This window comes from Sarcophilus harrisii, chromosome 2 (assembly GCF_902635505.1).
Source record: "Sarcophilus harrisii chromosome 2, mSarHar1.11, whole genome shotgun sequence".
Taxonomy (NCBI): domain Eukaryota; kingdom Metazoa; phylum Chordata; class Mammalia; order Dasyuromorphia; family Dasyuridae; genus Sarcophilus; species Sarcophilus harrisii.
Genome location: NC_045427.1, coordinates 613,144,935 through 613,167,355, shown reverse-complemented (window position 1 = coordinate 613,167,355; position 22,421 = coordinate 613,144,935). Strand labels below are relative to the sequence as shown.

The following is a 22,421-nucleotide window of genomic DNA, read 5'->3' as shown; positions in this document are numbered from 1 at the left end:
GGAACTGGCTAAGAACCGAAGCTCTTACTTTTTGCCACCTCCCCAGGTCCCTCATGCAGGATGGGGCCTTCATTTCCACCAATGAGCCAATAGACTTTGGAGCATATATAAATATCATCCTCCAGAGAGAGTACAATAGGAGTTATGGGCCACTGCTTCATGTTTTAAGTCAATGTAGCATGTGGATTTTTTTTTTTCTTTTGCAATGGAGGAAATAGCGTTTCTAAACCTCTCTACTCTGTACTTTCTGAAAGTGACTTTTTGGAGAGACCTTGGATGTTAGTCAAATCCTAGATTTTATTTAAGATATTATTTAAGAGTGGGTGCATGATGAGCTAAAAAAATGGAAGAAAAAACTTGACTCCTTCATGGTCAAACTCTTCCAAGAACTGAATCCAATCTGCATGGACTCAGAACTGAATCCCCTTGGTGAGAACAGGGCATGTATCCCCTTTGATCTCTAACAACCCTATGGGGTTACAATTTTACAATTTAATTTTTTTTATTAATAAGGAAATTGAGATATGACATCATTGCTTGTCCTGGGTCTCATAGGTATTAAGTGGCAAAAACCAAGATTCTAACTGGGGTCGCATGACTCCAAGTTTGGATCTAAAGTTGTCAGACTGGAAAAATCTTAGAATGTTCTTCATATAATTTCTCTACTTTTTTATCTTCTACAACAGATTTTGATACCTGAGCTACAATTATATTCATAGTGGTCTTTTTGCTTACTCTCAACCTGAATACTGCAAGGCCTGAAGACCTAATAGCCCATAAAATTATGTTCTTGTTTCCTTTGCAGACTCAATGAAACCAACACTGCCAACTTCTTCATCCAGCTCTTAGGTGAGCACTTGTGAGGCTCTTTCCTTTATAGCAACGATTTTATATCTTTTGATTTCATTTCTAGTGACACTACCAATATACTCGTGACCCGTATGTCCAACTCTTCCATTTTTGGACAAAGATCTTACATTTAGAGTAACAGTAATTTAGACCATCTAAAAATGTTAAGATTCTTAAGAATCTCCGGCTCCCTTTTCCACCATTCTGTAAGATGTTTTCTGTTATGTCTTCTGCTCTGGGATTTTTAAACATTATAATTGAGTGAAAGAGTGGAGGAGGGACAAAACAAAGCGTAGAGAGAGTAATTCGCCTCCTGGCTGACTTTGCAAATTTTTTGGACCTGTTCTGGTGGCCTGGCCTGGACTCTGTGCATTATTTATCTTTAAATTTTCCAGAGCCCACAGAAAAACCTGTAGCTCATTAGATAAAGGATTTGAAAACTTGGGAATATGATGTAAGCAAAACAAAACAACAACCAAAAAAACCATATACACATACAAAGGTATCATCAAAGTTGTTCAAGACATGAATAACTCGATTCTCCTGAGTCAATCTTGATTTTAAAGCCTGCTTTCTGTATAGTAAACAGGTTAATATTCATTTAAGGTTATTTATTATATATATTATATATATGCATTTTATATACTGAGGTGACACATATCTATGAAAGGGATCAGCAGACAATCTCTAGGGACTAGAATAGGCTGTCACCACAACAGAGTGAAATAGAAATAGAGAATGCTGAGTCAGGAAGACAGACATCCGAATTCCATTCTTACACTTCCTAGCTGTGTGATGTTCAGCTTCAAGCTCTTCAGTTTGCCTCAATAGAGGGAGTGTCCACATGTTGGAAGTCCCCCACACTGACAAAATCAGAGATAATTATTATATTGGAATATATAGAAATCCTGTGCTAAATTCTAAGGTGGAAAAGATGAGTAACATAATTCCTGCCCTCAAGGATCTTACACTAGAAATAAAATCCAATTTGTGCACACACATATATATATTAGAATAATACAAGATGATAAAAGCAGAATAGAGATTCAGGTAGAATGCCTAAAGAGAATATAAGAAGGGAAAGATCATTTTTAGCAGGGGGGAATCATACCTTTCAAAAAATATTGGTCTAAAGCAGAGTTTCTTAAACTTTTTCCACTCACAATCCCTTTTTGGCCAAAAATTTTTTACGTGACTTTGGGTATATCAAACATTTATTATAAATAAATCATAACTTCTTGACACCCCCCACACACTTAGATACATGACGCCATAAGGGTCACAAGCCAACATTTAAGAATTTTTGGTTTATAGAGAATAGGATTGGGCTTAGGGGATGACCTACAAATACACACATATTGCACAGATGTGGAAAATTGGGATAACCTGAGTTCTGTTTTGCTAAAACATAAAAAACAGGAAAGGGAGGGGTATGAAATAAAGCAGGGAAGGAAGATATTATGGGGTTGTCTAGGCTGAATTTATAATACTGAGGTAGAGAATGACACAATCGTAGATAAATGCTCTAGAAAGATTATTTAACCATCTACACAAAAGGTGGATAGAGGAGGAGAGACCCAATCCTGGGAGAGAAGGTAGGAGGCAGTTAAAATATTAAATGAAGGCTGATTAGAGCCTAAATTACAGTGGTGGCTGAATGAGTAGAAAGACTGATGCAAGACTGATGTAAGACAGCAGCTTCTTGGACAGAGGGCACTGGAGAGAAAGAAGAATCAAAGATGGCTTTGAGATCTTGAAACCTATGATAAGACGTGGTACTCCAAACAGAAACGAAGAAGTTAGAAAAGAGGCAGATTTAGGAACCAAGACAAGGAGCAGAAAATTGGATTTGTTCAGTTTGGTGATGAGGCAATGAAATGTGCCTCAGTTGAAGGTTGGGAGTCAAACTATTTGTTATTAATTATTTTGATATTTCTGTATATACTTATTCAGGTTATCCCGAAAGTCTTGGTGCAGGCTTGAGCTTTAACAGAAATGCACGTGCTCTTATTGTGTCTATCACTAGATCATCACTTTTTTTTTTTTTTGCTGAGGCAATTGGGGTTAAGTGACTTGCCCAGGGTCACACAGCTAGGAAGTGTTAAGTGTCTGAGACCAGATTTGAACTCAGGTCCTCCTGATGTCAGGGCTGGTGCTCTATGCACTGCACTACTTAGCTGCCCCTAGACCATCACTTTCTTGCAAATAAGAATTGCTACATTCCTTACATATAGAAGGCACTTAATAAATTTTTTTTAATCGATTGATAGAGGTGATAATTGACGCAAAGAGTGAACAAGATGCAGAAAGAAAAAGCACCTTCACAGAGATTCTCTCATTTGATTCTCACAACTTTGTGAGATGCTGTCACTATCCCCATTTTACCGACGAGAAAGGATCATCCAGTGAAACTGCAGGTAGTAATTCCTCATTCCAGAGCCAACAGTCCATCCGTCCTTCCCACCTCCCTGACTCCTTAAAAACAAAAGCGAAAATGGATCTGATTGTGATAGGAATTAGTAACTAAAATGGGAAAATATGAGATCCCAAGCAGTGGGAGCAACGGCAGTCACTCTCCATCACCCAAAGGATTTCCCATGATGAATTACAAAGATGCAATGAGGGAATGACCCGCATGTTTTCCCGCCCCTTTGCAATTTCCTGTCCCAGACTCGCCTCCTCCCTCCCAGGGACAAAATTGTTTCTCTAATTGGCCCCTTGAAATCAGCAATTCCTTTTTTTCATGGGCAAAAGGGGCCACATGGAAGACATGCATGACTTGAACTACATTTCCCAGAAGACACCACTCGACAAGCCCAGGAGGAGAGGATTCTGGGAAGCGAGTCTGTAATAGACCCACACAATCAGCCCGCTTCAAGGAAAACTAACTTCCTAACCTTTCCCCCAGTGCTGGGGCTCCTGGGCTATTCCAGCCGCCTGCTGATTCCGGAGGCCTGGGGAGTCCTCCCTGCAGAACTGAGCGGGCGGTGAATACAGGTAAACTGAGGCACACGCAGGTCTCCCCAGCTGCTGGGATCAGGTGATGACATTTGCTGCTGAAATTAGGACTGGAACGTCCTGGGTCACTTTCACTCGTCTAGCCCCTGCCGCCCTCCCTGCAGGACCCCTAAGGGCACTTTCCCTCCTGAACCGGACCCCCAGGACTCCGAGCAGAGGGGGCAGGGCCCAGGGCCAGCCAGGCTGACCCCCTCATGTTAGCCGGGGGGGGAACTGAAGGCCACAAGGTTAAGTTTGCAGCAAGCAAAGCCGGGCTCTTTGTGATTAGTCCTGCTGTCCCCGGCTGCCTCTTCTAAGTGTTTTAAATTTCCCCATCAGTTTCTATTAATTTACAGGGACTAGAACTAGTTACTAGAAGAAGAATAATCTCTCTTTTTTTGTTGTTTAGTGGCGTCCAGCTCTTCAAGACCCTCTTCTGGGTTTTCCCAGCAAAGACACTGGAACGGTTTCCCATTTTCTTCTCCAGTTAACTGAGGAAACTGAGGCGGACAGCATCAAGTGACTTTGCCCAGGGACTTACTCACACTAGTAAGTGTCTGAGGTCGCATTTGAACTCGGGTCTTCAGGCCTCCAGGCCCAGGCTGCCCCAACAGCACCCTTAGGAACTATGAACTTCCCCCTGCATGCCAGCTTTTTGTTTGCTGGCGCACACCGGATTTGGAGTTTGTCACTTCCTAGCTTAGGCCGTTCTTTAATTTTTTCTAAAACCCGGGTTTTGTTTTTTTTTTTTTGGGGGGGGAGACTGAGGAAATAAAACCAATTTATAATTTCCTCTGTGTAGGGAAATTCCCAATGGGCAGATTCATCCGTTGGTACAGACGGGCAAGTCCATCCATAACTAACGGCTTTCAAGAGATACCAATATTTGCCCATAATCACTAGGCCTGTCTGTATCAGAGATGGGACTTAACCCAGGCCTTCCAGCTACCAAGGGACAGCACACTCTGAGTGTCATCTCACCTATAAAGTGAGTCATATCTGTCCTGCCCACCCCAAAACACTCTTGTCAAGGCAGCTCCGGAGTTCCTTGGATAATAATGCACAAAACTTGGAGTTGGGAAGTCTGAGCTTGAATATTGCCTCAGACACTAGCTGTGTGCTCCTGAGCAAGTCCTTAACTTTCTACTTCCGTTTCCCCACCTGGAAAATGGGGATAATAATAGAACCTACATCCTAAGGTGGTTGTGAAGATCAGATATTTGTAAAATGCTCTGAAAAATGGCAAGTTATGTAAATGCTAGTTATGAGAGATATACACATGCAGATAAGTATGAATTATTATAAATATTATAACAATAGATAATGCTAGTTATTATTATGAGACTATATACAGATAGATCAACAGGATAGAGACAGATAGGATGGATAGATAGACAGATAGACAAGCAGACAGACAGATAATCAGTCTTCCTGGCTCCAGGCTGGGAATGTGGAATGTAATCCTAGGCTCATCTTCCTGAATTCAGATCTGCTCTCAAATACTTACTAGCTGTGTAACCCTAGGCAAGTCATATAATCTTTTTTTGCCTCAGTTTTCTCATCTGCAAAATGAGCTGGAGAAGGAAATGGTAAAGCTCTCCAGTATCTCTGCCAAGAAAACTCTAAATGAGCTCACAAAGAGCCAGCCATGACTGAATAACAACTGGAAGAAATATATGTGTGTATACATACATACAGTGCTTTGTAAAAAAAAAGTCCTACATAAATGTCACTCTTTTTCCTGCTGGTATTTCAGAGTGTTTTAGCACTTGTCCTATAAGAAATTTCAAACAATGTCAGATCTGGGAGAAAATAAAAAAATACTTGATAAAACAGTTTATAAACCCTGCTGGTTGTTATAGATGAGGAGACAGAGGTCCAACGGTTGAAAAGAAAAATAGGCCTTCTAAGTAACCATTTTTAGTGTAAGAATGAGGGTCTGTTCATCCTCACAAAATGAGGCCCTGGGACTTGGCTTTTATTTTCTCCAGTAGCCGCTGTCTCCTCAGACTCCAAGAGTTCAGAGATGAATAATAGGAATGCTGTTTTGTTGGAAGAAAGTCATAGTTAAGAAAAACCTTCTGGCCTGGGAACATTTTATTTGGGCCACAAAAAACACACCGGCCTCCTTTCTGCTCCATTCAGCATGTGTCACTGTGTGCCAGGCACTGGGCTGGGTGCCGGGCCCGCAGAGACTAGGATGGAGCCTCTGCTGCTCTTGGGGAGTTCGTTGTGGGAAGCATGTACTCAGTTAAGTCCCCAGAAGGAGTTTTGAGGATCAGGACAATCACATCTGGGGGGAATCAGAAAATTTGAAGACATTAAAGCCTTAACTATGCTGACATAATGTGATATGAAATGAAATATAATGTAGTATGTTATACTATAATATGTTATAACTATTCCTCACCTCCGTGGGCTTCAGTTTCATGCATGTAAATTGAGGAGTTTGGATGGGCTTGTCTCTAAGTCCCTTACTGGGAAAGTTCCTGGTTTGGACCTTTACATATCTACCCCATCCAGCCCTGTGATTACATTACTACATTTCAGTGACTATTTCAGTTATAGGAAACTCCTTCTGTGGATAACGATTTGCAGTTTAAATGCAGGGTCATTATCCGAAACAGGGCATTAAATTAAGGGAGAATGGCTAAGGCTTCCTGTGGAAGGTGGAATTTGAGCTGGAACTTGAAGGAATGACTTGTTGATGCTCATGTAGCCAGGATGTGTCAAAAGGAGGATCTGCACTCATCTCTTCATGATTCCATTTGTCCATTACATCGTGCTGGTTCTCCTTGACTTCTTGATGTTGACATGTTTCCTTTTCTTTTAGGCAAGATAGACATGATGGTATTTGTGAGCCCTATGCAAGTTGGGAAAGAGATTGAGGAGGTGTCTGCCTCTGGAAATGATAACACTTTTTTTTAATGCAAAAAGAGCGTTCCCATCCATTATCCCAATGGATCTTCTCACAACCAATCCTGAGAGGAAGGCAGCAAGTTAATATTGTTGTTTGTCCTTCATTTTCATAGAGAACCAGTGATCTCACACAATGACATCTTGACCCATATGTGAATTAGATTTAACTAAGACACAATGCTTACAAATTTACTTTGTTTTATAATTAAGTGATTTACTTAAAGCTGATCATAAAGACCTGAATTCAAATCCAGCCTCAGACACTTAGACCCTGGGCAAGGTACTTAACTGCTGTCTGCCTCAGTTTCCTCAAATGAGACAAGACTTGCAAACTTTTAAGGTGCTGGATAAAAGCTCACTTACAATACAGTAAGTTAATGGTCAAGCCAAAAATGGCCTTTTGAGTCCGGTGCCCATTCTTGGCCTCTGTCTCCCTTTGATTTAAACGAACCCAAACATTTGCACTGAAAAGAAAACAGAACTTGGACTTAGGTTGATCTTTCCGCTACAGTGAAATAATGCCGTGGTAAGGAACGTTTGGTTTGGTTTTTTCCTGTCTGAGGTGTTTTTGTGATAAAGGAACCTTCAACCTCAGTGCAGGGTCAGGAGTAAAACGTTGTTAATGATTTGACCATCAGTTCAAACAAAAACAACCATTCTGTCCCTAATGCGGTGTTTGAGCAGGTGGCAGTGAGTACGCCAGCTTGTTTACCACCCCAGTGGAACCTGGATCTGGCCTCAGTGTCAGCCGGCCCAAGATCTGTGAATGCTCATTCTGGAGGTCCTCAGGCAGGGGAGAGCCCCACCTCTGCCCCCCCCCCAGAAGGAGAAGGAGCATCACTCCCCCACATTAAAAGGCCCCACATCCCGCTAGGGCCAGAATGTAGATTTTATGGTGTGGTCATGGAATGGCTCACAGACTCAGAGATATAAAATCAAGAACCATGTCTGGATGCTTCAAAGGGGACCACTAAAACAATAAGCAGCACTGGTTTTGTGATAAACTAAAGAATTTATTGCAAAGATAAATAATCAAATTTATACACAAAATACAGAATACAACAGAAGGAAGGAAACATTTATTAAGCATCTACCATGTGGACTCAGCACTTTACAAAAATCATCTCTGCTAAACCTCAGAAGTACTATTGTTGTTCCCATTTTACAGTTGTAAAAACTGAGGTAAACAGGGATGAAGTGATTTGCTCAGTCACACAGCAAATCTGAGACTGGACTTGAATTAATGGCTTTCAGATTCCAGACTGAGCTGCCATCTGGGAAACCCTGGGTGTAAACTTAAAGGTGAGGGGGCCCTAGGGACCATCTAGCCTATACAAATAAGGAAACTGAGGTGTGAGGATGCAGCCAATCAGGAGAGGCCATGGGGTGGAGGTCACTTCCAATGAGAGAAGTCCAGGAATAAGTGAACTTCCAGAATAAAGAAGTTTCTCTGGGGGCCACAGGTGGTGCAGTGGATCGAGCACTATCCTAGAGTCAGAAAGAGCCACGTTCAAATTCAGCCTCAGATACTTAATAATCGTGTGACATTGGGTAAGTCATTTAACCTGAATTGTCTTAAAAAAAAAAAAAAAAGTAGTTTCTGCAGCATGGGTCTCTTGGTCTAAGTGGCACATCGGGGGTGAAATGGCCCACGTAGTTTAGTCACAACTCCTGACTCAATCCTCAGAACTATCGGCTGTACTTACTGTTATCCCTGTTTTCCATATGAGGAAACTAAGGCTCAAATGTCAAGTCTTACTCAAGCTTGCACAGCTAGTAAGTCTAGTAAGTAGCATAGAAGTAGTGGTAGTACTGGTAATAGTAGTAAGTAGTAGTGGTGGGAGTAGTAGTAGTGGTAGTAGGTGGTGATGGTAATAGGAATAGTTATAGTAGTAGTGATAGTAGTAGTAGTAGTAGTAATAGAACTACTAGTAGTAATCATACTGGTAATAGTAATAATTGTAGTAGTGGTGGTGGTGGCGGTAGTAATAGTACTAGCTATAGTAGTAGTAGTAGGTGGTGGTAGTAGTTGTAGTAATAGAACTAATAGTAGTAGTTGTACTAGTAATAGTAGTAGGTGATAGTGGTAGTAGTAGTACTAGTTATAGTAGTATTAGTGATAGTAGTAGTAGTAGTTATAGTAGTACTAGTAATAGAAGTAGTTGATGTGGTAGTGGGAGTAGTAGTAATAGTGGTGGTGGTAGTAATAGTACTAGTTATAGTAGTAGTGGTGATAGTAGTAGTAAAGGTTATAGTAGTATAGTGGTAATAGGAGTAGGAGTAATAGTGGCGGTGGAAGTAGTAGTAATGTACTAGTTATGGTAGTAGTGGTGGTAGTAGTCATAGTAGTAATAGTAATAGAAGTAATAGTACTTATAGTACTAGTAGTAATAGAAGTAGTAGTAGTTATAATAATACTAGTAATAATAGTAGGTGATGTGATAGTGGAAATAGTAGCAATTGTGGTGGTGGTAGTAATAATACTAGTTATAGTAGTAGTGGTGATAGTAGTAATAGTAGTTATAGTAGTACTGGGAATAGAAGTAGGTGATGGTGGTAGTGGTAGTAGTAGTACTAGTTATAGTAGTAGTGGTGATAGTAGTAGTAAAGGTTATAGTAGTATAGTGGTAATAGGAGTAGGAGTAATAGTAGTGGTGGTAGTAGTAGTAATGTACTAGTTATGGTAGTAGTGGTGATAGTAGTCATAGTAGTAATAGTAATAGAAGTAATAGTACTTATAGTACTAGTAGTAATAGAAGTAGTAGTAGTTATAATAATACTAGTAATAATAGTAGGTGATGTGATAGTGGGAATAGTAGCAATTGTGGTGGTGGTAGTAATAATACTAGTTATAGTAGTAGTGGTGATAGTAGTAATAGTAGTTATAGTAGTACTGGGAATAGAAGTAGGTGATGTGGTAGTAGGAGTAGGAGTAATAGTGGTGGTGGTAGCAGTAGTAATGTACCAGTTATGGTAGTAGTGGTGGTAGTAGTCATAGTAGTAATAGTAATAAAAGTAATAGTAGTTATAGTACTAGTAGTAATAGAAGTAGTAGTAGTTATAATAGCACTGGTAATAGTAGTAGGTGATGTGGTAGTGAGAGTAGTAGTAATAGTGGTGGTGGTAGTAATAGTACTAGTTATAATAGTAGTGGTGATAGTAGTAAAGTAGTTATAGTAGTACTGGTAATAGAAGTAGGTGATGTGGTAGTAGGAGTAGGAATAATAGTAGTAGTTGTAGTGGTAGTAGATGGTGATGGTAATAGTAGTAGTTATAGTAGTGGTGGTAGTAGTAGTAGTAGTAGTAGTAGAACCACTAGTAGTAATCATACTGGTAAGAGTAATAATTGTAGTATTGGTGGTGGTAGTAGTAATAATAGTACCAGTTATGGTAGTAGTCATAGTAGTAATAGTAATAGAAGTAATAGTAGTTATGATACTAGTAATATAGAGATAGTAGTAGTTATAATAGTACTGGTAATAGTACTAGGCGATGTGATAGTGGGAATAGTAGTAATTGTGGTGGTGGTAGTAATAATACTAGTTATAGTAATATTGGTGATAGTAGTAATAGTAGTAGGTGATAGTGATTGTGGTGGTAGTATATAATAGTACTAGTTATGCTAGCAGTAGAGGAGTAGTAGTGGTAGTAGTAGTTATAGTAGTACTGGTAAAAGTAGTAGGTGATAGTGGTGGTGATGGTAGTAGTAGTAAATGACGTTTTAAAAATCACAGTTTTATAGATATCAACTAAATGATCAATGAAACATTTTGAGGTAAACTTCATTTCATACTAAAAAAAAATACAAATATTGTATTGAAAGAGAATTAAATGCTCACTGCTCAGCCTCTCCTTCTGATTGGCCGGCCCCCTCAGACTCTCCATTTGGAGGAAGCCCCAGCCCCCCATGTTGCTGTTCTTTGGCTGGATCCCCTCCTGGCCGTGTACGTTCCCCACCCCCCAGGAGGGCATCTTCTCTTCTCTCCCTCTCCCCTTTCAGCCCCCTTTTATGTCAGACCTGAAACAGTTTCACAAAAGTCCCAATGTGCCATCAGGTTTTCTATAGAAAGACTGGTCAGTCTTGATTTTCTGTGGCTTTTAATTTCAAAGCCACATTAAATGCTTGGCTGCCTTCCCTTGCCCAGTGACTCTGAAATGAATCCGTGAGTCGGCGCCCCATAGCTGAGCCATGAGTGATGGGCATTTTCTTGGTATTAGAACCTAGGCAACATCGGCCTAAGTTAAAGTCCCACAGCAGCACCCACAGACGTCGCTCTCCGAGGCTCAGGGCTCCCCACTCCTCCCCAAGGAGCAGATGGAAGTATTTCTGGGGAGCGGCGGATTAGAGAAGGACCATTTGCTGAATTTGTTTGGAAGGCTGAAATGTAGACCCTGTTGCTGAAGTTTCTGGGGCATTACATGAATGGGGGTGACTTTCTAAATAGACTGTACCTCTTCTTGCTGTCTCACCATCATGTTTAATGTGCAGTTCTCACATCACTTTAACCCCTTTTTAATTTCTTTTTGCCTCAGTTTTCCCACCTGTAAAATGGATATAATAATATATGATAATTATAAGTCCCTCCCAGGATTATTGTGAGGATTAAGTGAGATAATATTTGTAAATGGTACTAAATGGTCTTCTCCAGATGGTTCAAGATGTCTTTGATGAAAATCCAGCTCCATTCCTAAGGGCTCATTTCTTTCTGTTGCATGCAACGTTTTTTCCTTCTCACTTCAAAGGACCTGGTGATGTCTCTGTGTCTGTTCGGGAGAGCAGTTTCCTGGAAAACACCTCAAGCGTGCAGGCGGCATTCCACCTATGTCGCCAAGATGCGGTAAGCGTCCCCAGTTCTGCTTTTTTCCTGCTTGGGGCCCCAGCAGTGTGTTTCCATTGGCATAAGACCAAGAAGAGCAGTCGCTGCTTAGCCCAGAGCTTCCCAAGCAAAGTGCTGAACGCATTTGCTGATAACAATAAATCATGTTTATTTATGTGCATGCATTATCTCTTGCTTCTTCCCCTAACTACAATACAGCTGGTGCAGGGGGGAAGAACTCAGAACTTGTAAAGAGAAAACCTGGGTTCAAAAACCCTGTCATTTAGTCCCTACATGACTTGAGGAAAATAATTTGATTTTTCTGGTCGTATATTTCTGTATCCATGAAAAGGAAAAATTTAGGACAGAGACTACCTCTTCTAGACCTAAATCTGTGACTCTTGAGAAGCAAGATTGCTGTTTTCTAACTGTAGAGTCTAGCACATAGGGATCAGGCCTGGGCCTGGGACTGATTCAGTTACACAAAGGTATATTTCCAAACTCCTACATGTAAGCACTTTGAGAGTGAGAGGTTAAAAAAAAAAAATGAGCAAAAAAAAAAAAAATTGGCAAAAATAGGTGTCCTTAAGTGGCTTTTTTGTTCTTTTGGGAGTGAGAGTGGGCTGACAATGAGTTCAAGGAAACTTTAGGAAGAATCAGGGAAGGCTTCATTGAGGAGGTGACTGAGCTGAACCCTGAAGCAAAATGAGGAATTTGGGGACCTCAATGACAACTCTGGTGGTTTAATATTTCAACTTAATTAATTAAATTAATTACCTGTGCTTTTAACATGATAATTTATTATTATCTGTCTTAGGAGCAGATATTTTTGTGTATTAAACTCATTTGTTCAAAGCTCTTTGCTACACCCCAGAAATCCAAAACCAAAAACAGACATGTCCCTTCCTTCAAAGACCTTCTCCTAGTCTTCCTTGGGATGAAGGGCACCAATACAACTTGCACATGGACGATGAAATAAAAAACATAAAACATAAATTCAGAGAAATTTATTTAGGGAAGGGGGAGCAGCCAGGAGAGCGCTAACAACTGGGAAGATTAAGAATAACCTCATGGATAATAGGAGGTCACACCTGAAGAACAAGGAAGGATTCCAAGAGGGGAAAGGGAGGAAGGAACAGAGTTTTTAAATCCAGGTTTTCCCTTTACAAGTCCTGAGTTCTTTCCCCTGTACCATCTGTACTGTAATTAGTGGGAGGAGAAAGAGAGAATACTGGCACGTAAACATCCCAAGCATTGTGAGTTGATGAAGGATGTGGAATGTTGTATATGGCGAATAAGGCAGCCATTGTGGCAGCAACATAAGAGTGTGTAAGGGATAAAAATGGGGAGATTAAAGTGCATAGAGTCATGGAGTGCCAAACCCAGAGTCAGGGAGTCCCGAGTTCAAATCCAGTTTCAGACATTTCTTGGGCAAGTCCCTTCATCCTGTCAGCCTTTGTTCCCTTCTGTGTAAAATGAGCTGGAGAAAGAAATAGCAAAGCATTCCAGTATCTTTGCAAGAAAACCCCAAACAGGGCCGCAAAGAGTTGGACATAGTTATAAAATAACTAAACAACAATTGGACATGAAGGAAAGGGTCACTAGACTGTCCACTCCTCCTGAAGAGAGGCTGGGAACTGCCAGAACCACACTCCAGGCTCCCCCTTCCCATGAGGTGACAGGCGGGTATTCTGTGTTACTGTGAGGGTCGCCAGGACAAGGCACGGACCTTCCCCCTTCCTTTGAAAGGCAGCTGATGTTTGTTCCAGGCCCTCAGCCTCCCAGTCACTGTTTATATTTGGAAAGCCCCAGTGGGTCGAGTCTTCCCTCTCTCCCTGGGCACTTCTCTCAGCGGGCAGCACCTGGTGCTGGGGACTGTTTGAAACCCTGGGGGACTAAAATTCTGGCCCAGCCTTTTGGTCTCCCATAAGAGCTCTTGTTTTAAAGGTCCCAAACAGACTCCCGAGCTGGAACTTGACACTGAGCCAGAACTACCTCCTGGTGTTCTAAAAATGGCCTGGCCTTTTCAGTTGCACACCTGTGGGCTGATTGTCCATTTGACTGGAATTTCTGCCAGGGGATATTCCCCAAGGTCAGTGAGTCCTTGGTCCCACTTTGAGCTCTGAGGCTGAGGAGGGCTTAGCACAGACTGAAATGGCTTTCCTTGAGGCCTGGAAGGAGAAAGGAGGAAATACTGAAGTCCTATGTTTCATATAGTCTTTGAAGTGACCGATTGAGCCAGTGATTTGAAAGGGGAGAGGGAAAGTCCTGGACATCTTGTTACTAGATCCTCTTTTTTTCTTTTTTCTAGATTTAATTTTATTTATTTCAATGAACAAAAAACTATTTTTTCTCCCCTCACTTGCCCACATAGTTAGAAAAAGAAAAAAAGAAAAACAAAACCTTTGTAACCAATATGTATAGTAGTCAACCAAAGGGGGAAGGAAAAAATATATGTGTGTGTGTGTGTGTGTGTGTGTGTGTATATATACATACACAGCCATGTTGAACATGTCCAAAAACTATGTTACATTTTGTACTCTGAACCAGTGTTCCCTTACTTAGTGAAACCAATCTATAAGATGCTGACTTTTTTCATATGGACTATTAAAAATATTAGCTTTTTTGGTTCTTTTCCTTCCCACGTACTCTGAAATGAAAGGAAAGAAATTAATAACCCATAAGAGATTGTTCCTTTTTTTAATGTGCTTTTTAAAAAAATTTAAAATTTGGATGGAGAAAGATCATTATATACTTCAACAAAAAGAGTGAAATGAGCAGGACCAGGAGATCATTATATACTTCAACAACAATACTATATGATGATCAATTCTGATGGATATGGCCATCTCCAGCAATGAGATGAACCAAATCAGTTCCAATAGAGCAGTAATGAATTGAACCAGCTACACTTAGTGAAAGAACTCTGGGAGATAACTATGAACCATTACATAGAATTCCCAATCCCTATATTTTTGTCTGCCTACATTTTTGATTTCCTTCACAGGCTAATAGTACACTATTTCAAAGTCTGATTCTTTTTGTACAGCAAAATAACTGTTAGGACATGTATATTTATATTGTATTTATACTTTTTATATTTAACATATATTGGTCAACCTGCCATCAGGGGGAGGGTATGGGGGGGAAGGAGGGGAAAAATTGGAACAAAAGGTTTGGCAATTGTCAATGCTATAAAATTACCCATGCATATAACTTGTAAATAAAAAGCTATAATAAAAAAATACTTTAAAAAAAAAAATTTGGATGGAGAACTGTTCTCCAAACTAAAAAGATCTGAATTCAAGTGCCCTCTGTGGCACATACTGGCTGTATAACCAGGCAACTTTCTAAGACTCTAAGTCCCAGGGAAGATACCCATCTGCACCTTTTTAACCTTTGCAAGTCTGCAGTGAGAATACTAATGACTAGTATTTACAGAGCATTTATTTTATGGTAGGTGTTCTATTACCCTCATTTTACAGATGAGAAAACTAAGGTGATCAGTGACTTGCCCAGAGTCATACAACCAGTAAGTGTCTGAGGCTGGGTTTGAACTCAGATCTTGCTGGTTCCGGGACAAGCATTCTATTTGTTGCTCCATCTAGCCACCTCTCACAGGGCCAAGGCCTGTCTCGGTATAACCTTGAGAGGCAGTGTGGGGTAAGAGGTAGAGGTCAGCCCTCCAGTCCACAAGATTCTATTTCAGGTCTTTGCTTCTGCTTCTCCTGAGTGACCACAGGTGAGTCTCATACCCTCTCAGCCCCAGACACTGAGACAAAAAAGTTATAATGCGTTCTTTATTCGCCCCGGCCAATGGAGTTTCCTTACCAGGGAGATCACAGATCCTAGACTTCCCAGAAAACCATCAATAGAAACAAGTCACCAAACGGGACACAGCTCCTGGGGTCCCCTGGTGGGCTGGAGGTGCCTTGAGATGTTCAGCAGAAAAGGCTGCACCTCCTGTGGTCCTGGGAGCTGCCCTTGTCACTCCCTTTGTGCACCTTGGGCAAGCCTACCTGGGCCTCTGCAAAACGGGGAAACTGAGGCTTCAGCACTGCTAACCTTTGCTGCAGCAGGATTCAAGTCTTCCACACTCCAAGTCCGATACTCACTAGACATTTCTGGCCTCAGTTTTCTTATCTGCAAAGTAAGGAGATTGCACTAGATGACCATTAAGATCCCACCAGCTCTGGATCTGCGATCCTTTGGTTTTCACTCCTGCTTCTTCAAATCCCTGCTTCCTTCAAAGGCAGCTCAGGGGCCATCTTCCATGAACACCCCAAATACAAGCATTTTGTTTTTGGCTCTTGAAATTGTTTTTTATTTATTGTGAACATATTATATTCTCCTATAGCATATAAGCTTTTTGAGGTCTGAATTGTTCCTATTTCTCTTTCTCCCTTTCTTCCTTTCTTCCCTCCTTTCTCCTTCCTTCCCTCACTTCCTTCCTTCCTCCTTCCCTTCCTTACTTTCTCCTTCCTTCCTTCTTTCCTTCTTTTCTTCCTATCTCCCTCCTTCCTTCCCTCTTTCCTTCCTTCTCTCCTTCCTTCCTCACTCCCTCCCTCTCTCCTTTTCTCACTTTTCTCCTTCCTTTCTTCCCTCTCTCCTTTCTCCCTCCCTCACTCTTTTCCTTCCTTCTTTCTTTCTTCCCTTTCTTTTTTCCTTCTTTCTTTCCTTCCTTCCTCTTTCCCTTCCTCTCTCTTTCCCTCACTTTTTCCTTCCTTTCATCCCTCCTTTCTTTGCTCCCTTTCTTTCTTCCTTCTTTCTTTCTTTTCTTCCTCCCTTTCTTCCTTTCTTCTTTCTTTCTTTTCTTCCTCCCTTTCTTCCTTTCTTCCTCCCTTCCTCTCCCCTCATTTTTTTCTTATTTCCTCCTTTCTTTTCCTCCCGTTCTTTTTTCTTGCTTTCCTACTTCTCCCTTTCCATTCTTCTTTCCTTCCTTTCTCTCCTTCTTTCCCTTCCTCTTTCTCTCTCTTTCCTTTCCTCTCCCTGTTTCTCTCTTTCATCATTATGTCTTTATCACTTAATCAAATAGTAGCACTTCCTAAACACTTGTTGAATTTAATGGGAAGGCTGGGCCAGTGGGACACTGACCAGGGCAGATTCAATGGGCTGGAGAGTGTTCTAATAGCATTCCAGCTGCTTCAGAGGGACCAGCGAGTCTAGCTCAGTCCAGAGAAATTCAGCAAAAGCAGGCTGGCCATGGCAGCCCACAAAACAAAGACAAATAAATAAACCCAATAAGGAATTCAATCCAAATTCAACTTTTAGCACTCCACAAAGTAGAAACGGAAGTGTGAGCACCCATAAAGGGTTCCCTAAGCTCCCTCTGGCTCTGTTTTCTCAGAAGAACATGAAGAGTTTATTCATCCTCCACCCAAAGTCGGCTGCTACTGAGCTCATGGTAGTCATTACATCTCCGGAGTGAGCAGTAACGTACTGACCCTCACCTCTGCTTTGGAATCTGCCCTATGGCCGCTGCCACAAACCCTGCTGGTGCCTTCCATTCAGGCACCCTGAAACTCTTCAGAGATGGGCCCTTAAACATGGCGTTCGTAGATATTAGCTGTCTGATAATCTAAGAGTCACCTTCATAATTAGCACTGTGCATTGAACTGGGTTAGGTCCCATAATGACGCATCTCTGTTCCAACGGCAGGTACCTGTTCGAACTTAAAGAAGATGATGACATATGTCGAAAAGCCCAGAGTTCAGGAATGTTTTACCTTTTCCATAGTCTGGCCCCTTTGCTACAGAAGTCTGGGGACAGATACCTGGTCCCTCCGTTTGGGGCTTCAGGTAAGCCTAAAGGGGCCCAACTGGCCACAAGTCTGAGTACTCTGTCATTAGGGGGCTGCCAACCAGTGTTGAAGCTTTGTGGATTTCTAAAACAATTGAACCCTAAGTTCATCCCATCCATAATGATTGTTTTCCCCAAAAGAATATAAACAAACGCCTTGAAGGCAGAAACTGTTTCTTTTTTGTCTTATTTTCAGAGACAATGCCTGGCACACAGGAGATGCTTAATAAATGCCTGTTGATTTATGAATGATTCTGTTGGATGTACTATAGGGTCCTCAGTCAATGTTAATGATGATGATGAGGTCCCTAGAATAGTAGTTCCCAAGGATTCACCTACCATTTCCCTTCTTCCTTCTATATAAATCAGTATTAATTTGCATTTTTAAAAAATGTGAAATGCACATATAACCTATATCTGATTGCTTGCCTTCTTGGGAAGGGGGGAAAGGAGGAAGGGATAGAATTTGGAACTCAATGGAATTTAAATGAAATTGTTAAAAAAAAATTGGAGAAAATGTAAAATGCTATGGATCCTATTTTTTGAGAGGGAAAATATTGTGTTGTTTGTATGAATGGGTTGTAACTAAAGGTGAGTGACTCACATTTAGCCAAGGATTTATTCCTTTTTACTGGATCTTCACTCACAGAATTCTCATACGCAGAGATGCATTTCCATCAGGTCTTTGAGGAGAAAATAAAATCTTCAGGATCTCCACAAATTATCCCCCAAAGCCTTCTGGGTGATATAAGCAATAGAGCAAAGCACCAAGTGTCCAGACTACATGTGTGTGTGTGTGTGTGTGTGTGATGGAAATGTTGGGAGAAACCTAGAGATCTTACAAAACCAGGACTGAGAATCCTGTCATTTGCCCTGAAATTTGCAAGCTCATATAAAGGATATATGTGAGAATCTGACACTCACCAGTGTATACAGTGAAATAGTGGGGTCCCAGATATTGGGGTGTGGGGGGTAGTGCTGTTTTTAACAGTGGAGAATATTAGAGACTGGTAGAAAATCACCAGACTCTGCTGAGACTCAGTACAGAGCAGGGAAGGGTGAGTTATCGCCCTGTATGCCGTGCTAGGCTTGTGCTAATCAGGACCTCAGAGGAGACCCCCTTCCCTTTATATTAACACAAGCAGTGAGGAAATCTGGAGGCCAGATTTTGTGATTCATGGGATGGCAAAATTCAGATCTGCTTTTAATTCAGTTGAGAGATGGAGAAGTTTAAGCCTGGAGAGGGAGAGTGGTTCAACATTAAACAGCTAGTGAATGTCCAACTTGGGGTTCCATCTGATTCCAAATCCTATCTCTTTGCCCTTCTCCAAGAGACCTTATTTCTAAGGCCACTAATTTGCAGAATGTGGTTCGAGGACCCCCAGGGATCCCTAAGACTCTTCTATGAGGTATGCAAGGTCAAAACTGTTTTAGTAATAATACTCAGCTGTTTTGATACCTAATACAATAAATATTGATAGATGCAACCCACATAAACAAAAACTCTCTGGATAGAATAATTGTTAAGAGTTTTTTCATGCACTAGCCCTGAATTCAGGAGGACCTGAGTTCAACTGTGGTCTCAGATACTTCCTAGCTGTGTGACCCTGGGCAAGTCACTTAATTCAAATTGCCTCAGGGGGAAAAAAGTTCACAACATGACTAAGATGGAAATGTTTTACAAGTTGTATGTATATATATAAAACCTATATAAAGAGAGGAAAATTGGCAATTCAAAATTTTGTAAAAATGAATGTTAAAATTGTTTTTATATATACTTGGAAAAAATAAAATACTGTTAAAAATTAAAAATAATTTCTAAGCACACAAAGGAGTTCTGAGACTAAAACATTTGAGGATTGCTAATCTAAAACATTAGAAATATGATTTAGTGACTCCTTTATTCCATTTTAGGTATATGAGTGGGATATTGAAAGTCAGAAATTGTTTTTTGCATCCAAGGCAGCTAGCAGTGCAGGATATAGAAGCCTAGAATTCAAATCCCACCTCGGGCACATACTAGCTTTGTGATCCTGTATAAATCACCTAAACTGCCTGCCCTCAATTTCCTCAGCTGTAAAACTGAAATAATAATAGCACCTATCTTTCAGGATTGTTGTAAGGATCAAATGAGATCATATTAATAAAACATTTAGCCCAGTGTCTGGCACATAGTCGGCTTTGTGCTTACTATTAAGCACAAATAATAGTGCTTAACATTCCCTATTAAAAATAGGGAATTCCTATTTTTAGGAATAAAAATTCCTAAATTTTAATTTCCTTCCCTATTAAAAATTTCCTTGGGAAAACATGATAATTAGCCAGACACCTTTTCCCCCCATGGTAAGAAAGTAAGTAGAGTAGGATTATAGACTTTTAATTTAGGAGTCTCAGAGATTGTCAAAGTTAGCCATAACTGCACCAGAGTCCCCCTACAGTATCCCTTTCTACCATCACCTTTTTAGCAGTAAGTGAAACAGTGGAATTCCATTTTTCCATAGCAGAGTCCAAATTATTTTCCTGGGTTCATAGAATATTAATAAGGAGGAACCTTAGATTTTTATAGATGAAAAAATAGAGGCTGAGAGGGGAGTTAACTTGTTCAAAGACACAGTTGATGACAGATCCAGCTCTCAAACCCAGTCCCCCCAAGTACAGTTTTTTCTAGTTTAGGAAACAGAACTCCTGCTATGATGGTTTAATTCTTTCTCTTGTTTTTCTCCCCTCCTCTTTATTTTTTTCTGTTTTTCTAGATTTGGAAAGATTCCTAGGCAAGTTTGGACAGGACGCACAGAAGATAGAACAATCAGTCCTGATTGGCTGCTCAGACCAGCTCGAAGCCTGGTTTGCCCTGGATCTGGGCCTGGGAAACCCCTCAGGTTAGGGTGCTCATTGGTCCTTGCTGCCCTGGAATAAAGGGGATCCTAAAACTCTGATGGAGGCAACCCTGATCTCCTTGTTAGAAGACCTTGGAGATTATCCCTCAATGGTCTTGGATGAACCCCCTCAACATCATCCCAGATGTTCAGCCTTTGCTGGGAGATCCATTGTGAGGGACAACCCAACCCATTCCTGAGCAGACCATTCAATCCCTTTTGGAGAGCTAAGTGTTTGAAACTTTTTCATGGTCATAGATCTAAGGCTGAAAGGGAACTCCAAGGCCATCTAGCCCATCTCTTTCATTTTACAAACATGTAAACTGAGGTCGGGGGAGTTAATTAACTTGCCTAAGCAGTTGTCTGAGTCAGGATTTGAACCTTGGGCTTTTGACACCAAGTTTAGCATTTTTTCCCTCTGTATTTCCACTGTATATCAGTCCATCCTCACTCCTGAATAGACTAAGTCATAAACTCATCATTCTAGAGATGGGGGCAGCTGGAGACTTGAAGGAAATCCCATTCTGTCCAATTAAAATATCCCTCCCAGGCTCATAATACTTTGTATGTCCATTGACTGGAGAGGGACTTTTTTTCTGGGAGTTTTTACTTTTGTAATGTTTAAGTAAGGCATTTTATTGAGGAACAGTCACTTCCCTATAACCCTTTCTCTTCATGTACTTTCCCTTACAACAACAAAAAATAATTAAAATCATTTGATGTAAGAGCTGATGGATTGTCCCAAATTCCATATGCAGCACTTTATGCAGTGCCTAGCACACAGAAGGCACTTAGTAAATATTTATTGACTAACTGGCTGACTGACCATAATATACCATCTTCTCCTAAGAGGAGGGCACTCCATCCAGCATCAGGCATCTTGAATCAAAGTGGATTATGTACTATTCAGTCTTCACCTACATCATTATATATTGTCTTCACCTATATTACCATATATATTATTCTAGGATCTCCTTTATTTTCTCTGTATCAGTTCATACAGGTCTTCCCACCTTTTCCTTCATTGTTCATATTCATGGTTCCTAAATAGTTTAGTCCATTATGTTTACTTGTCATAACTGGATCAGCCATTCCATTATCCACCATGACTGGAAGGCTCTTCCTCCTCTCCTTTGTTTCTTTAGAGTCCCCAGTTTTCTTCAGAACATAGCTTATGTATCCCTTTCTACAGGAGACTTTTTCTGACTCCCATTCTCCCAGGGGTTAATGCTCTCTGTTTCCTGTATTTCCTTTGTATTATTCTATATCAACTTTGTATTGAGTCTGTCTCTCTATCTATTCTATCTGTGTCTCTATACATGGTAAATTTCTCCATGAAAATGTTTTTGCCCTTATATCTCTATTCTAGGAGGTGCTTTATAAATGTTTGAATTGATGGGCAATAATTTGTTTTCTATTTTTTATTGCTACCATAACTATTTTTGTATGTTTTAGATTCAATTTATTTAGCACTTCCTATAAGCAGGTTCCTTACATACATACTCATAATTTTATATATAAGATATGGATATGTACCTATAGTTTACATGTCACTTTATGATATAAATGATTATTACATCTACATGATTACATGAACTCATTGGTAGCTAGGTGGTACAGTAGATAAGTGTGCTGGCCCTAGAGTCAGGAAAACCTAAGTTAAAATCTGATCTGAGACTTTTTTTTTATGTGATTTATTTATTTAACATTTTTCCCCAGTTACATTCAAGACAATTATTTTTTACTTTTGTTTTTAAATTGTGGGTGGGGATCTAGGTTTTCTCCCTTATCCCCACCCACAATTAAGAAACCACATGTGAAATTATGCAAAATATTTTCACAAAAGTCAATTATGAAAGAAAATATAGATCTCCCACCCTAATGAAAATAAAAACCCTCAAGAACAATCAAGTTAAAAAAGAGAGAATGCTTCAATCTGTATTCAGTTACAATCAGTTCCTTCTCTGGATAAGGATGACTGTTCCCTTCAAAACAGTCGTGGATGATTGTATTACTGAGAATAGCAAAGTCATTTACAGCTGGTCATCCCAGAACATTGCTTTGTATACAGTACCTTTCACTTTGAGATCATGAAGAACTTTCCAGGTTGGTTGGTTTGTTTTTCTGAGAGCATCCTACTCATCATTTCCCAAAGAACAACAAT

General features: G+C 40.4%; 1 protein-coding gene across 3 annotated transcripts in view; it reads left to right on the top strand.

Moving 5' to 3' along the window:
* The first annotated feature begins 3,667 nt into the window (after positions 1-3,667).
* NUDT13 (nudix hydrolase 13) overlaps positions 3,668-22,421 on the top strand; it is a 28,440-nt gene continuing 9,686 nt past the window's right edge. The window contains exons 1-5 of one of the 3 annotated variants that reach the window (XM_023495366.2): positions 3,668-3,846; positions 4,256-4,395; positions 11,509-11,603; positions 17,241-17,380; positions 20,135-20,260. In XM_023495366.2, coding sequence (XP_023351134.1) covers positions 11,518-11,603; positions 17,241-17,380; positions 20,135-20,260 — 352 coding nt within the window. In that variant the 5' untranslated portion in view covers positions 3,668-3,846; positions 4,256-4,395; positions 11,509-11,517. Of the gene's footprint in view, positions 3,847-4,255; positions 4,396-11,508; positions 11,604-12,401; positions 12,839-17,240; positions 17,381-20,134; positions 20,261-22,421 lie in introns of those variants that run through there. The other 2 variants (XM_012540633.3, XM_031956522.1) reach the window with 2 other exon arrangements.